Consider the following 15,804-nt stretch of genomic DNA (forward strand, 5'->3'; position numbering starts at 1 on the left):
CCTCCCCCTTGCAAGCCCTGGGAATTTTAAATTCCATTTCCTGCTTGCTGGCTTCCCAGGTGAGCATGGCTGGCTATCACGCCAAACATGCTCCCGCTTGGACCACCACTGAGCTTTTGGAGCTGATCAGTATATGGGGAGAGGAGTCTATTCAGTCGCAGCTGCAATTGACCCGTAGGAATCGGGACACATATGGGCAAATTTCTCAAGCCTTGTGCGAAAAGGGCTATGACCGGGACACGCAGCAGTGCAGAGTGAAGATAAAGGAGCTGAGGCAGGTGTACCATAAAGTGCGGGAGACAAACCATCGCTCCGGTGGTGCAACTAAGACCTGCCACTTCTATAAGGAGCTGAATGCTATCCTCGGTGGTGACCCCACCTCCATTGCCGATAGCCCTGTGGATACTTTGGAGGCAGCAGAAAGGGAGTAATCCCGAGGCTGAAATTCTGGATGAAGAATTGGAGCTCCCAGCAAGGTCACCCAGTGGGGCAGGCATCCAGGAACATTTCTCCACTCCAGAGTGCTCTACGGGGAGCAGGAAGCAGATGAGACACTGGGTAAGCTGCTGTGACAGGGAATTGAAAAGTGGGAGGCAGGTAGTGTTTTATGTGAGTTGGACATTACCCTGTGTAGCTAATCTGCATGGCCAAGCAGGGTGTCAGTGGACATCGAGACCTGCAGGGAATCCTCCAGAGAGAGGCTCTGGAAAGTTTCCAAGAGGTACTTGTTAATCCTCCGCCGCAGATTCCAAGGGATTGCAGCCTTGTTAGTTCCCCCATTGTAGGAAACTGGACCATGCCATTTAGCAGTCACTGGAGCTGGAACCCAAGCGGCACATTGCTGAGTTGCATATAGACCAGAGTGAAAGCCGTAGTTGTGCAGTAGTTGTGCCCTGGTTTCCCTGCTTACCTGCAGCAGTGAGGTGTCAGCCAGCAGGTTGGCCGCCAGTGGAAAAGTGTGTGATAATTTTAGAATGAGTTCCCTGCAAATCTGCCCTGCAAGTCGTGACCATTTTGTCCATACTCGCAACCACCTTCCCCCCACTCCCGACACTCACCATGATTGGGGTGCTCGCGGAGCTATATGCCTGCCTAGAGTCAGTGAGAAAGTGATTGCTGCTAGTTGCAAAAGGCCCTTCTTACTGAAATGTTTCAATCGTTTTCTGGAATGTAACAATCCCTCTTCTGTGCATTGTCCACAGCAGGCGACACCTTGAGGAATACACCACGCACCCCTGCTGACTGGCTTCGGCAGATAAGGAAGAAGCCGAGACGCAGCAAAGAAGACTTATTCAGGGAGGTGTTGCAGCACAATGAGAGACTGACCAGGGAACCCAAAGAGTGCTTGGAAGCTGCTAGGCAAGTGACAGAGCGGATGATAAAAGTTATGGAGGATCAGACAGAGATGCTCAAGTCTTTGATACAGCTGCAGACTGAGCAGATCAGTGGTCGACCTCCACGGCAGCACATACACATGCACAATTCTTTGCCAACCCCACCCTCCTCTATGCCCACACATTCCTTTTCACTTCACAGCACTCCTGAGTTTCCCCATCACTCCACTCCCTCTCACAGCTTGCACAATGGTAGCTGGAGCTACACACAGTTGTGAGGTTTTACCCTTTTTAACAATAAATAAAGGCTAAGGTATTTAATAGTACAGCGTTTTTATTCTGTGTTCTACAAAAGCGTATAGCAATCAATTCACTTTCAGGAACAGACTTCTTAAGCATTTTGTTGCATGGATCCTGGGCCCCAAAATTGTACATGTATGCACCAGGGAAGCAACTCCAAAGCAGACATGTGCTAGTGCCCCTCATTGTCAAAGTGGTTCCTCAAAGCCTCTCTGATGTTAATAGCAGCCCTCTGGGCTCCTCTGACAGCCCTAGCATTTGGCTGTTCAAACTGTGCAGCCAAGAGCTCTGCCTCAGTTCTCCACACCCGAGCAAACATTTCACCCTTAGATTCACACAGATTATGCAAAGTGCAGCACATGGCTATGACCATGCGAATATTATCCTCGGTAAGGTCTAGCCTGCCATTGAGACACCTCCAGCGAGCTTTCAAATGGCCAAAGGCACATTCGACTACCACGTGGCAGCTGCTCAGCCTGTTGTTAAAACACTCCTTGCTGCTGTCCAGGTGCCTATGTAAGGTTTCATGAGCCAGGACTGTAATGGGTAATATAGGTCTCCCAGGATTACTATGGGCATTTCCACATCCCCCACTGTGATCTTGTGGTCTGGAAAGAAAGTCCCTGCCTGCAGCTTTCTGTACAGGCCACTGTTCCTGAAGATGCATGCGTCATGCACCTTTCCAGACCAGCCTGCACTGATGTCCGTGAAATGCCCCCGGTGATCCACAAGTGCCTGCAACACCATGGAGAAGTATCCCTTCCTATTGATGTATTCTGAGGCAAGGTGGTCTGGCGCTAAAATTGGAATGTGTGCGCCATCAATCACCCCACCACAGTTAGGGAAACCCATCTCTGCAAAGCCATCCACTATTTCATGCACGTTTCCTAGAGTCATGGTCCTCTGCAGCAGGATGCAATTTATTGCCCTGCACACTTGGAGTAATACAGTCCCAACAGTAGACTTCCCCACTCCAAATTGATTTGCAACTGACCGGTAGCAGTCTGGATTCGCCAGCTTCCACACAGCGATTACAACATGCTTCCCTACCCAAAGGGCAGCTCTCATTCTGGTGTCCTTGCGCCACAGGTCAGGGGCCAGCTCAGCACATAGCTCCAGGAAGGTTGCTTTACGCATCCTAAAGTTCAATACCCACTGGTCTTCATCCCACGCCTGCATGACAATGCGATCCTACCAGTCAGTGCTTGTTTCCCTAGCCCAAAAGCGACGGTCTACCGTATGCAGCTGCTCTGTGAATGCCAAAAGCACTGATAAGTTGCAGCTGTCCATATCACACTCGGGTGCCTGCAATTCATCCTCTGTCAGTAACTTTGTGAGTAACTCTGCTGCCATGCGCAATGTTCTCACAACAGTTAACAGCGCATAGGAGAGAAGTGCGGGATCCATCCTCTCTCACTGCAGATGCTGGCGCAAACTACAAAGACTGACTGTTGGAAAAACAGCACGAAAGGAAAGCCAGAATGGCGCGAAAGGCAGCCAGAAACCATTGGAGGGCTGGGATACAAAGCGGTGCATGACGGGACATTTTGCACATCCCAGGATGCGCCGCACTCAGTTTCCGCCTTCCCACAACACCTAGCGACAGATGATGTCACCAGACACTGTGGGATACATACCCATAGTGCATTGCTCATGCTGTCGACATTGGTGTCCTGAATGTGGACACGAGCTGTTGACAGAGAGAGCAAATGTAGACTCACTTTGGCGACTTTGCTTTTGTCAATTTTTTTCAGGTCGACATTAGTTTCATTGACAAAACTTGCCAGTGTAGACAAGCCCTTACTCATGCTAACTCCATAGTTAGCCGAGCTGATCAGAAAAGAGGGAGGTTAGTTAAACAATATTCTTCTTTTTATTTTTTTCCCTACAGTATTTTTCTTTTTTTTAAGTCAGGTTTGTTTTGAAAGAAATTCTCTGATGTTGTGGTAGCAAGGGTAACTTTTTGAAAAGAGAAAGCTTAGTGTCCTGTGTGTAATAAGTCATGCGGCATGCCTACTAAGAATTCTTCCAGGCTCTCAGCCTAAACCTGTGCCTTTTCTGTCCAGACCTATCTTTTTGGATGCCTTCTCCTTTTCATAAGCCATGACAGTCTCTTCTAAACTGTTTCCCACATCTAGTCTGATCAGTTTCCCCAGTGTTGAGGACAGCCCTGCTTGCTTATAAAACAGTCCATGCACTTGAACAAGTCTTTCTTATGGTCCATTTCATTTGCTCACTCTTCTGCACTCATGTAGCAGCAACCACTTCTCTATCCTTCCATGCTGTGTGGTTATTGTTGAAGGAAGAGCTTCAGTTCCTACGGTATTCCACTGTCGGTTACACATGCACACCATATACCTGGAGTTGGAGAATTTGAAAGCAGTGGACGCACGTGCCCTGGCTAACCTCATGCCTTCAACTGAGAGAATAAAGTGCAATGCGGACTGCCTGCAGTTCCTTCTCACTTCCACATAGTCTGAGTCAGACCCTTTAGTGTCTGCAGCTTCGGCTTCACTCTACAACATAAGAATCATCTAGTTTGTAAATAGTTTAACAATTTTAATAGTTTTAAATAGTTTTTACTATTTAGCATTAGAGTAGTCTCCCAAGGGGACCTCCCCACCCCATACCCTGTCCGGGCACCAAGCTATGCCCACTACTCCAGGCATCAAAACTATGTGCTTCCTGCCCATGATCCTCTCAGTCAGCGATGACCAGAAATGCTGCCTGTACTGCCTTGGGGAAGCTCACATCGTGGCGAGGTGCAATATCTACTGATCTTTCCTCACCCATACCTGAGAAGGACAGTAACTTTGTCTCTGCAAACACCTCATGGAGAAGGCTGTGAGACCCCAATCGGACATAGGCCAGAGAACCCCCACTGTACATTGGCCTGATTCAGTAAGGAGTGCATCTCCTGCTGTGAAGTCAGATTCTGGTGTGGGAGAATCCCCCTCCATGGACCCCCACAGCTGGGTCTTGTCAGGAAGTTAGGAAGCACTCTCATAAGCATGAGACTAAGTCTTCCTTTAAGTCCACTTCAAAGAAACTAGACTTGGCTGTAAGCAAGCCCACCTTTGCTTTCCTTGTAGCCATCACCCCACAAGAAGGGTTGGAGAACTTGGAGTGATAATGACAGATCCTCCATATGTTATATTCCATGAGGATAAGATTTCTTGATGAGTACACCGCAAATTCACCCTTAAAGTAGTTTTGGAATTTCACTTTAGCCAATCAGTTTGCTTACCTGTGTTGTTCCCAAAACAGCATGCTTCCGCAGAGGAACAAAGACTCCACTCCCTCGATGTTCAGCCGGCCATGTCTTTCTACCTACAGAGAACAAAACCAATCAGGAAACCCCTGAGGCTGTTAGTTGCAATAGCAGAAAGAGTCAGATCTCCAAATGGATCTTTGGCTGCATTCTACTCTGCTGTCAGCTTTCAAACCTCTCCCTCCACCCTGGGGTAAGAGCTTATTCTGTCAGAGTGCAAGTAGCAAATATGGCATCACTTCAGGCAGTGCCTCTCCTGGACATCTGTAAAGCGGACATGTGGGGCTCCTTTCACACATTTACAAGACATTATGCCCTATTGCAGTACTCTTCTGCTGATGTCTTCTTTGGAATGGTGGTGCTCTGCTCAGCCATACCATCTACAACCTCGCACCCTCCTCCTACTTAGGTACTGCTTGTCAATCATCATTTGAAGAAGAAGAGGAGGAGGATACTTACCTGTAGCTGGAGGTTCTTTGAGATGTATGGTCCCTATCAATTCCACTTCTCACGCTTCTTCCCCTTTACTTCAGATCTTATCTGATTCACAGTTGGGAAGGAACCGGATAGATGGTCAGTCTACCCCGACCTTTATCCCCTGGGTCAGAGGCAAGAGGTGAGCCAGGGCATATGCATGAACCAATGGATGCTGATTTCAGATTCTCCACCTCTGGGTGCATGATTCGCATGCATCACCCACAGTGGAATAAAGATAGAGACCACAAATCTCAAAGAACTTTCAGTTACAGGTAAGTAAACCTCCTCTTCTCTTTTGTCTATGGCTCTTCATATCTTTCCCTCCAATTTCACTTTTTAATTCAACTTTGTAACCAGTATTTTAAATATGGAGCATTTGAATGTGGAGCATGGTTTGTGTGACAGGTCCTACACAGAGTAAACTTGTATTTTAAATTATATTGACACTCCTTTTCAGCTCCATCCCTTCAATCACCTATCTTTTAAGAGTGTTTTTCATGTGAACCATCACCTCACTTTTTTTACCTGCTGGCTTCTCATTCTCAGTTTTTATTGCTGCCCTTCAATTTTCTAAGTGAAAATTTTCCTTAGTGTTGTCTTGTCATGTGACCGGGACATGGGTGATCATTCTTAGAGGTCTGATCAGGAGTCCGGTCTAGTGGTCCGAACAGGAGTCAAGCATAGAGATTAGAACAGGAGTCAGTAGCCAGGAATCTGAGCCCAGTGTCATCGTTAGAGGGGTCAGAGCCCAGGATTAGAAGTGAAGTCAGATGTCAGAAATCAGAGCAGAGGGTCAGAACCAGGTTACCTGGAGTGGGGCAAGGGTCCACGACAGGAGCAAGACTAGGAACAAGCAGGCACAGGAGCTATCACAAGGGCAAATGCTTTGAGCAGCTGATGAACTTGAGAGCCAGTCTGCTGACTCTTCCAACCAAGCAGGCAGTGTAGCCAATCAGCCAGCCTGCTTCAGCTCAGCTCCACTCAATAGGTTTCCCAGAAACTGGTTCTGCTGCAGGCCTGATTCTGGACCCTACTTTCACTTCAGGTCTTTCAACCTCTAGCAAGTTGGTGACCCATCTGCCATTCCTGTACCTAGCTTACAACTCCTTCATTTCTATGAACTGCTCATGTTTTTACTAGCATTCCTTGAAAGGCTGTGTGATCTGATGGAATGGGCACAGGACTCAGGAAATCTGGGGTTTACATCCTGCTGTCAAATAGTTGTGTGGTCCTGGGCAAGTCTCTGAATGCCTGTGGACCCTATTTCCTGATCTGTAAAATAAGGATAAGAATAATTAACTACCTATCTTGCATGGTTGTTATGATAATTTAATCAGTGTATGAATAGCACTTTGAACTAATAAAATACTAAGTATTAATGATTAGTAGGATTTTGGGTATCTCAAGGAAACCATCTAAGTTCACACTATTCTGATTCATTAGCATAGATAAAAATCAGGATTTTAAGACAGCAGTTCAGATTGGTGCCATCTGCATTGTGAGGCTTAGGAATTATTGATACTGTAAAATTATCAATTCCAAGACAGTTAGCTGAGGCAGATTGACTCTCTTAACCTGGCTCAGAGAATTTGTGAAATGCAGCCTCTTCTGAAAAACCAAGTGAAAAACAACTTTTGCTGTATCTCCTGAGCACTTGGAGTAAACTCAACTAATCAGGTAACTAAAAGAAATAGTATGAGACTCAAACTGTGTAATCTCCATCATGCGACTTGTCTCAGCCAAGTGCTGAAATTTGTAATACCAGTGTCAGAAACTGTCTCAAAATATTTGAGGACATCCAGATGGGGCAAAAACTGTTGTGTCCAATTTCAAATACGTGGCAGATGTTCTAACACCATTTTTGAACACCACTATGTGTTCATAGATACAGTTTGCACTTAAATGAAAACTGATTAGGAGTACTTTTGAGTTTCAAGTCGAACACTTTTGACAGCTCAAGTATTAACCCTCTGCAGCAAGAAAGCTGCACTATTATCATATATTCTGCTCTGTCAGTGAGTCAGGATTGTCCAGCTGATGGGATGTTCTGTAACTCTTAACCAACCTCACTCCAAGACCTGAAGAGACAACATTCAAATGGAAATTATGTAAATCCCACTATACATATTTTATTTTCAATTCCTTATTTTTTTTTATGACTTTTCATACTGAAGGATCCCAAAATGTTTTTCAACTGTACGTACACAGGAATTATTTCTTACACTAATCAACTCTGTTAGAAAACTCAATAGGGTCTTCATAATTGCAAGTAGTGAGGCCCTCAATTTTAATTCTCATCTGAAATATGGACACTTCTAAGCACAATATTCCCTGACAGCATGCCAGACTGAAAGTGAAGAATGCCATCTCCTGAGTATGCTTCACTGCTTCCTGTAACAGCATAGGTTTTCCTTTAGATAACTGCTGTTATGCCTGTTAAAGCAGATGTGGTTACAGCCTCAAAGGTGTATTATAGCATATAACTGATTTATTTATTTATACAGATCTATAGGTGGGTCTATGATAACTGCAAAGACTGTCAGAAGAGTTCAAAAGAGCCTCATAATCTCACCTTGAATCTTCAGCACTTCTCTGGCAGATGGCACTATATTTGACAATTTGATATGGCAATACATAAGCTATGTTCAAAATATTGCTACTGTAAATTGATAGCTTTTATAAATGTTTGTTTTCAGACATCAGAGGGTTTTGAACTCCTGACAATATAATAAGGTATTTTAAACAAAAAGAAATACTATGAGACTCCAACTTTGTAATGTCCATCATGCAACCAGTCTCAGCCAAGTGCTGAAATTTGATGAATGAAATTTGAAATACCAGCATTCAAAACTGTCTCATAATATTTGAGGACATCCAAATGAGGCAAAAAGTTGAGAAGTAATTCTTCCACTCTACTCCGTACTGACAAGGCCTCAGCTAAAGTATTGTGTCCAGTTCTGAGTGCCACTTTCAGGAAAGATGTTGACAAACTGGAGAAAGTCCAGAGGAGAGCAACAAAAATTATGAAAGATCTAGAAAACTTATGCAGAAAGCTTCAGCTTATGAGGAAAGATTGGGGGGGAAATGGGTTTATTTAGTATGGAGAAGAGAAAACTGGGGAGGGACGTGATGACAGTTCTCAAGTACATAAAAGTTTGTTACAAGAAGGAGAGTGAAAAATTGTTCTCGTTAACCTCTGAGCATAGGACAAAAAGCAATGAGACTAAATTGTAGCAAGGGAGGTTTGGGTTGGACAGTAGAAAAAAATTCCTAACTGTCAGGGTAGTTAAACACTGGAACAAATTGCCTAGGGAGGTTGTGGACTCTCCGTTATTGTGGTTTTTTAAATACAGTTTAGACAAACACCTGTCAGGAATGGTCTAGTTATTACATAGTCCTACCTTGAATACAGGGGGCTGGACTAGACCAGGTCCCTTTCAGTCCTACACTTCTATCATTCTATGAAAAGTCAACATCACCCATTGGTAACCAGAAAGAGGCTGCAGGGGAAAAGACATCTGTTTCTATAGGTGATTCACAGAAACATTCTCAACCTCACCTAGTAGGATGTGTGTGAGATGGGGTGTATAAATGCGACACTACAACTAAAAAGATTAATTAAGGAGCAACTCTGGAACAAGGTGACCCCACCCAGCTGTACCTGCAGAACATGATTCAGCTAGTTGTGGAGTTTAATAGGGAGCGAGACAGCTCTGAATTGGCCTGACAAGGCAGAGAGAAGGCCCTACCCTGAGAGCTCCGGAGAAAGGGCAATGCAGAAACCTACTCCTGGAGAGGAAGAACCTGTTGGCTGAGCCCAGTGGGGCTGAAGGTTCAACTAGTACCTCTTCTCTCACTACTGTGAGACAGACTGCAAGACTTCGACAAGAGAGTAGGTGGTAGGAAGGAGCCCAGGGAGGCAACTGTAAGGCACTCCTGTGTACTGGACATTTGGTAACCCTTACAGGGTCCTTCAGGGAGATAAGACTGAGTGATAACCTGACCAGAGGGTCAAGTCAATCTCCAATAAAAGACAGACCTCCACCCGTGTGAAAGTGTCCCGGTGGAAAGACTAGAGGCATGGTAAACAAAGGTCTAACCCCCTAACCACCAGCAAGCTCCGTCCATCACAATGCGTCATGTGGACTCTCTCTAGCGATTGGCCAGTTCACATTATTAAGTCAGTGTGGTGATGAATTTTAAAGAAGATCTTTCAAACATAAAAGAAAAAAAAGCTCCTTCAGGCTACACGGTGTGGAGTAAAGAGAGTTTCACATCAGAACTCTGGTTCTAAGCACCCTTGAACTTTGGGGGCCAGTCTGACTCTCTCTGGCTTCACATCAAATTTTAGGCTATTAGCCCATTAGTGTAGAATTTGAAATTTGCATGTGTGTCTGAAAACAAAATGTCTGGAAATTAGTTTTTTCCTTTATTTACTTGTCATTGGTCCATGTTTGCCCTTCAACAGCTGACGAGATGAAAACAGCCTCTTGAAACAGCATCTCCTGTTTGTTTTAGGGCCAGATCCTCATCCCATTGAAGTCCATCAGTTTGGACAGGGTTTGGCCAGTAGGAACTTATTTACATCCTGTGTGTTCTTTATTTGTTTTATTTAGGCAGATGTATCCATTGTGATTCATATTTGCCAGTACAACCTTTTAAAGCACATGACAAAATAATAAGATGACAAAAATTAATCAATGAGACTCCCAATTGTGTCTCAGAAAGTTGATTCAAACACTAACTAGTCTTGGTGAATAGAGAATCCATTCAACTTTCCTTGAAGGTCAGCACACTTGGGCTTTGTCAGACCAATCAGGGAAGCAAACTTCAGAACCTTGTAATGAGAACAATTTGCTTTCCACCCTTGATCCCCTTTTCCAACCTATAAGTGTTCAACTTTGAGAGCTGCAGGTATGAGGAGCCAGCTGACTTCAACAGACAAGATAGCTCATGCAGTCAGGTTGTGATCTTGGTTGTAAATTTAAATAACCACAATGAAGTCAGATATTGTATCAGTAGCTAAATAAATAATAGCAACAATGCAGTTGATATCAGCATTTGTCCCGTAGTCTCTAAGGCAACCAAGATTCAAAATGTGACATTACCCAGGGTACAATCTGGACCGTTGAACAGCTGTGTCGTCTTAATTCTCTAGCCTGGGATGTCTTTTATGCTGCTATACTGTCAGAACACCCACTCCTGGCTTGTTCACACAGCCATCAGCTTGCAAATTCACTCCCAGAGTGCTCTGACCAGTCACTCATTAATTATGTACAGGGCAATACCTGCAAGTTCTTAGTCCCAACCTTGTTCCTCCAGTAATATGTGCCTTGTACTGTCCAGCAAACTATTGAACAATGCAAGCTTATAGAAAGACCATCATTTCATCAAAGGAAAATGATATATGCACCAGCATTGTTATCCCGAAAGGAGTTTCCCACACATTGGTTAATCCAAACACACTGGTTAAGATAAAACAATAAGATAAGTTTATTAACTGCAGAAAGATAGATTTTAAATGATTACAAGTGATGATGCATAAAAGTCAGGATTGGTTACAAAAGAAAATAAAACAGTAATATGCAAGCTAATACCTAACTTAACAAGCAAAGTGACTGTAAAAGCAAAGTTTTTGTCTCACCCTATACGCTGTTGTTTCGCAGGCTGGGTGTCATTTCAGCCTGGGACCACTCTGTCTTAGTTTAGTTCTTTGAGAGTTGATGCCATGATCAGAGAGATGGGAGGAGGAGAGATGAAGTCAAATGTTTTCCTCCTTCTTTATAATTCAATCTGTTGTGCTAGAAACATCCGTGCTGAGTCATGGTGATGCACAGACCATTGTGGATGTGAGCTTTGAATCGTCCCTGTGATGAACTGTAAATGTCTTGTTTATACTTCCCATCTGCTGAAGGATGGTCGCTTAAGTAGGTGATGCCCCTTTAACACAAGTCTGGGGTGCTAGTGTATCTTTGTCTCTGAAAAATTGGTATGTAGGACCCCAGAATTTCTATGTATTTCAGTAACAATCATACAGCAGAATCTTATAACCTCACATATAGTGTCACTACACATATTTTATCACAATAAAGATATTCAGCAGATTATGACTTTTCAAATGGTACCTTACAAGACATACTTTGTACAAAATTTATCATAGTCTTGTAAAAATGATGACCATAATAGTATAGACTGTCACACAAAACCTTTAGGCTTTCTGGATCAAACTCAACACATTTAAATTTTATCTGGGAGGAAATCAGTACAGTAGCTAGTGAAGTCTACACAACATAGGTGTAATAGGCTTCCCATGAGTAGCACCGCTAAATAATTGGGCAGCCACATTCTACAAAGTGATCAAGTATTGGAGGGGAAACAGAACCTTGAAGTCAGACCTTGGCAAGTAAGTGAAAGAGGAAATGCTTTTCAAAGAGTAAAGTTTATAAATATATTTGATGTTTAAATGTCCACAGTGTACATTTTCTGTTGAGGTGAAAATTGTGTTGCCTTGCCAAAGACAGAAGAACTCATACATGGAACAAAGTAGATGATTTGAGTGGGCAATGGGGTTGTTTTGTATGTTTGGATTAATGTTTGTTGAATGTGTAATCAGTGTAGTGGCAAATACATATTTTTTCTGACTGCAGAAGAAAAAATGTTGCTACAAAACTATTATGGGGATGCTTCACTGTAAACTTTGTGCTGTTTGCTGTTTCTGTCCCTAAGATTAGCACCTGCAGCTAAATTATGTAGGATTAAAATTATAACTGCTATTAATTCTCCTGCTTCTGGGTATAAGATGATTACTATCTGAAAAAGACATTTTCCCCTATAGTATAATATTGTAAAATTAATCAGGTGTGTTATACTGAGGTTTTACACCTCCCTCTGAAACATCTGTTTCTAGCCACTGCTGAAAGCAGTAGATCAGGCTAGATGGACAATTTGACTGCTGCAATTTGTTTATAGGTATATCATTAGGTTTTAACTGTTAAAATCTGATCACTGTGGGATATTTTCTACAAGTTCTAATTTTTATTTCCTTCCTCCCTCCACCTTTTAAGGAGCTTCCACCCAGAATTCCAATGCAGTGGAGCCCGAAAAGCAAGCTGACAACACAGTGAAAATGGCTGGGGTTATAGCTGGCCTTCTGATGTTTGTTATTATCCTCTTAGGAGCAATGCTCACCATCAAAAGGAGGTAAGTCTCTGCTTTGCTTCCATTGTAGAGCTACTGGCTGGGACTGCTTGTATTTTACAAAAGCTGTTACCTCAGTAGAGATAGGCCTTGGCTACACTTGCAAGTTACAGTACTGTAAAGCCTCCCCCAGCGCTATAACTCACTCCCCATCCACACTGGCAGGGCACTTACAGCGCTGTATCTCCCTGGGTACACCGCTGCAGGTACTCCACATCTCCGAGAGGAATAACAGCTGCAGCGGAGTGGCTACAACTCATGGGTGTGAGTGTAAACGCTTGCAGCGCTGTACTAATCACCTTGTCAAGTGGCCAATCCTCTCCATTGTTGTGACCGGCTGCAGGAATGCGGACGTACCGGTTTCAAAGCTCGTACCACAGAGAAAAGCAAACAGTTTGCAGCTGGCTTTGAGTGAGTAAATGAATGAGCAGGGGGCCGGGAGTTCGGAACTTGCAAAATAGAGAGCTGACATACTCCAAAAAGCACTCTCTCTCCCCCCCACACTCCCTGTCACAATCCACCCCACCCCACCGTTTTGAAAAGCACGTTGCAGCCACATGAATGCTGGGATAGCTGCCCATAATGCACCGCTCCCAACACAGCTGCAAATGTTGCAAGTATGGCCACACCACTGCGCTGGCAGCTGGCAGTGTGGCCAGACTGCAGCGCTTTTCCCTACTCAGCTGTACGAAGACAGGTTTATCTCACAGCGCTGTACAGTTGCAAGTGTAGCCAAGGCCAGAAAACACTCCACTTGTGTTCATGTGGTGGAAAGGATATGGGTGGTGGTGGTGATTTATTTGTATCAACGTAGCATCTACGAGCCAGGGCCCCGTTGTGCTGGACACTATACAAACCCAGAACAAAAAGACAGTCCATGTCCCAAAGACAAGGGACAACAGATGGAGAGACATTTGGAAGAATACAAGGAAACAGTGAGACAATGTTGGCCAGCCTGATAGACAGTGGTCTCAGCTCATCAGCAGCTTAACCATTGTCAAGTGTTTTGGAGGCATCATGGGAAAAGAATTTTGAGGAGGGTATTAAAGGAGGATAGTGTCAGTTTTGTGGATATTTACTGGGAGCTCCTCCCAAATGAAGGACAGCATGGGAGAAAGCACAAAGTGGCTTGTTTGAAAATTTGACAACTGGGCAATAGAGGCTGGCATCATGAGGCAGGAGTCAAGATCTCCAGAGTGACTGAGAGATGATAGGTAGGGCAGATGTAGGCTATGAAAGGCCTTGAAAGTGAATACAAGTAGCTTATATTTGATGTAATAGAAAATGGGGAGCCAATGGAAGGATGTAAAGAGAGGAGTGACATGGTCAAAGTGACAAGCTAGGAAAATCTTTGCAGCACCGTACTGAATGGATGCCAGTGGGGCAAGGTTGTATTTATCAAGGCCAGAGAGAAGGATGCAAGATGATGAGAGCATGGACAAAGAGTTTTAGCTGTGTGTGGATAGAAAAGGCCCTATCATAGAGATGTTATGCAGAAAGAATCAGCAAGATGTAGACATAGTCTAGATGTGTGGACCTAGAGAGAGGGCCAAGCTGAAGAAGGCAGGTAGAATGGGGGTGCTGTCTACAGCAATTGAGAAAGGAGGTAGCAGAGAGGGACAGCGGGGAGATTAGAAGGAAACAGGTCTGGAGGAAGAGATCTGTAAGTTGTCAGAATGGATATGGTAGTTGAATTCGCATTTGTGGATGACTTTATCCAGAGATAAGATGGGGAGAAAGAAGAGAAGGGGACCAAGGACAGAGTCCTGTGGAATCCCTCACAGAAAACCAGTGGGAGGATGAGGACCCTCCAGAGGACACACTGGAGCGATTATAGAGGTAGGGGAGAATCAGGAGAAAACTGAGTCCTGGAAGCCAGTGGAGGACAGGATTTCAAGAAGAGGAGCATGGTCAAGTGAGTTGAAGGTGGCTGGTGAAGGTAAAGGAGTATGGGGACGGAATATTGATTCTAAGTTTTGGTGAAGAAGATGTCATTAGAAACTGGTGAGAGTGATTTCAGTGGAGTGCTAGGGGTGGAGGCTGGATTGGGAAGCAGGGCCAGCTTTAGGAAGTGCGGGGCCCGATTCGAATACCCGGTGGCGGTCCGGGTTTTCGGCGGCACTTTGGCAGTGGGTCCTTCACTCGCTCCGGGTCTTCTGCGGCACTGAAGGACCCGCCACTGAAATGCCGCCGAAGACCTGGACCATCGCCAGGTGAGTAAAAATTTAAAAAGGCGCCTAAGTTAGGCACTCTTCTTTAGGGTGCGGGGTCCTCTTAGGCACGGGCATGGGGCCCTCTTAGGCGCAGGGCCCGATTTGGGGGAATCGGGGGAAACAGCCTAAAGCCAGCCCTGCTGGGAAGGTCTGGGACAGAACTGAAGGGTGAGGAACTTCATAAAGTGATTATCGACAGCATGTTCAATGATCTTAGAGATTAAAAGGGAGATGGGGCAAGTGGGGGTCATTGGAGGGTTTTTGTAAGATGGGAGAAAGTAAAGAATGTTTGTAGTGTGAGGGGAAAGAGCTAGAGAGAATGAGAAGTTAAAAAGAAGAGTAAGAATGGAGACAAGAATGGGCCCAGGGGCAGTGGGACAAGTAAAGAGGTTAGAGGAGGAAAGCAGACAAGAAACGTTCTAGCTTTGAGATTTTGTCTAGGGGAGTTAGAGGGCTATGTGAATCACACTACAATAGTAAATCTGGTTGAATTGTCTGGTTTTGACTTGTCTGTTGAAGGAGGCTCTTGTGGTTAGAGTATGGACCTATAACCTGGAGTGCTGGGTTCTAGACCAGATTCTGCAAGCCACTGCATAACCATGGGAAAGTCACTTTGCCTGTCTGAAAAAAAGGGTAACAATACCTCAAAGATATGTTGAGAGCTTATTTGTAAAGCATTTTCAGATCCTCAGATGAATGATGCTATATATGTGCAAAGTAGTGTTATTAAAATGAAATTTGAGCTGTTTTGCAGTTTGGAATTTTACTCTGTTTTGCACATTTCTTAAACTTGTCATTATTTTACAATTATCCTTCATTCTGCCTTTGGAGAGAGAGAAGATGCGATTTTGCAGATGCATGCAGCATTCCCATGTGATTTCTAAATGACTGGCTGTGAAATGTGGCAGAGATTTCAGCAGAAAAATGCTTTATTTTATTTTATTTTATTTTTATTTTTATTTTTTTTTTAACGTGAGCGGGTGAGGATGCTGGAGTGGCTTATTCTAGGGTG

General features: G+C 44.3%; 1 protein-coding gene across 5 annotated transcripts in view; it reads left to right on the forward strand.

Annotated features, from left to right (window-relative positions):
• PTPRT (protein tyrosine phosphatase receptor type T) overlaps positions 1-15,804 on the forward strand; it is a 707,111-nt gene that overhangs the window by 584,150 nt on the left and 107,157 nt on the right. For all 5 annotated transcript variants that reach the window (XM_034787359.1, XM_034787363.1, XM_034787360.1 and 2 more), the window contains one exon: positions 12,447-12,582. In XM_034787359.1, coding sequence (XP_034643250.1) covers positions 12,447-12,582 — 136 coding nt within the window. The remainder of the gene's footprint in view (positions 1-12,446; positions 12,583-15,804) is intronic.

This window comes from Trachemys scripta, chromosome 12, assembly GCF_013100865.1.
Source record: "Trachemys scripta elegans isolate TJP31775 chromosome 12, CAS_Tse_1.0, whole genome shotgun sequence".
Lineage (NCBI taxonomy): Eukaryota > Metazoa > Chordata > Testudines > Emydidae > Trachemys > Trachemys scripta.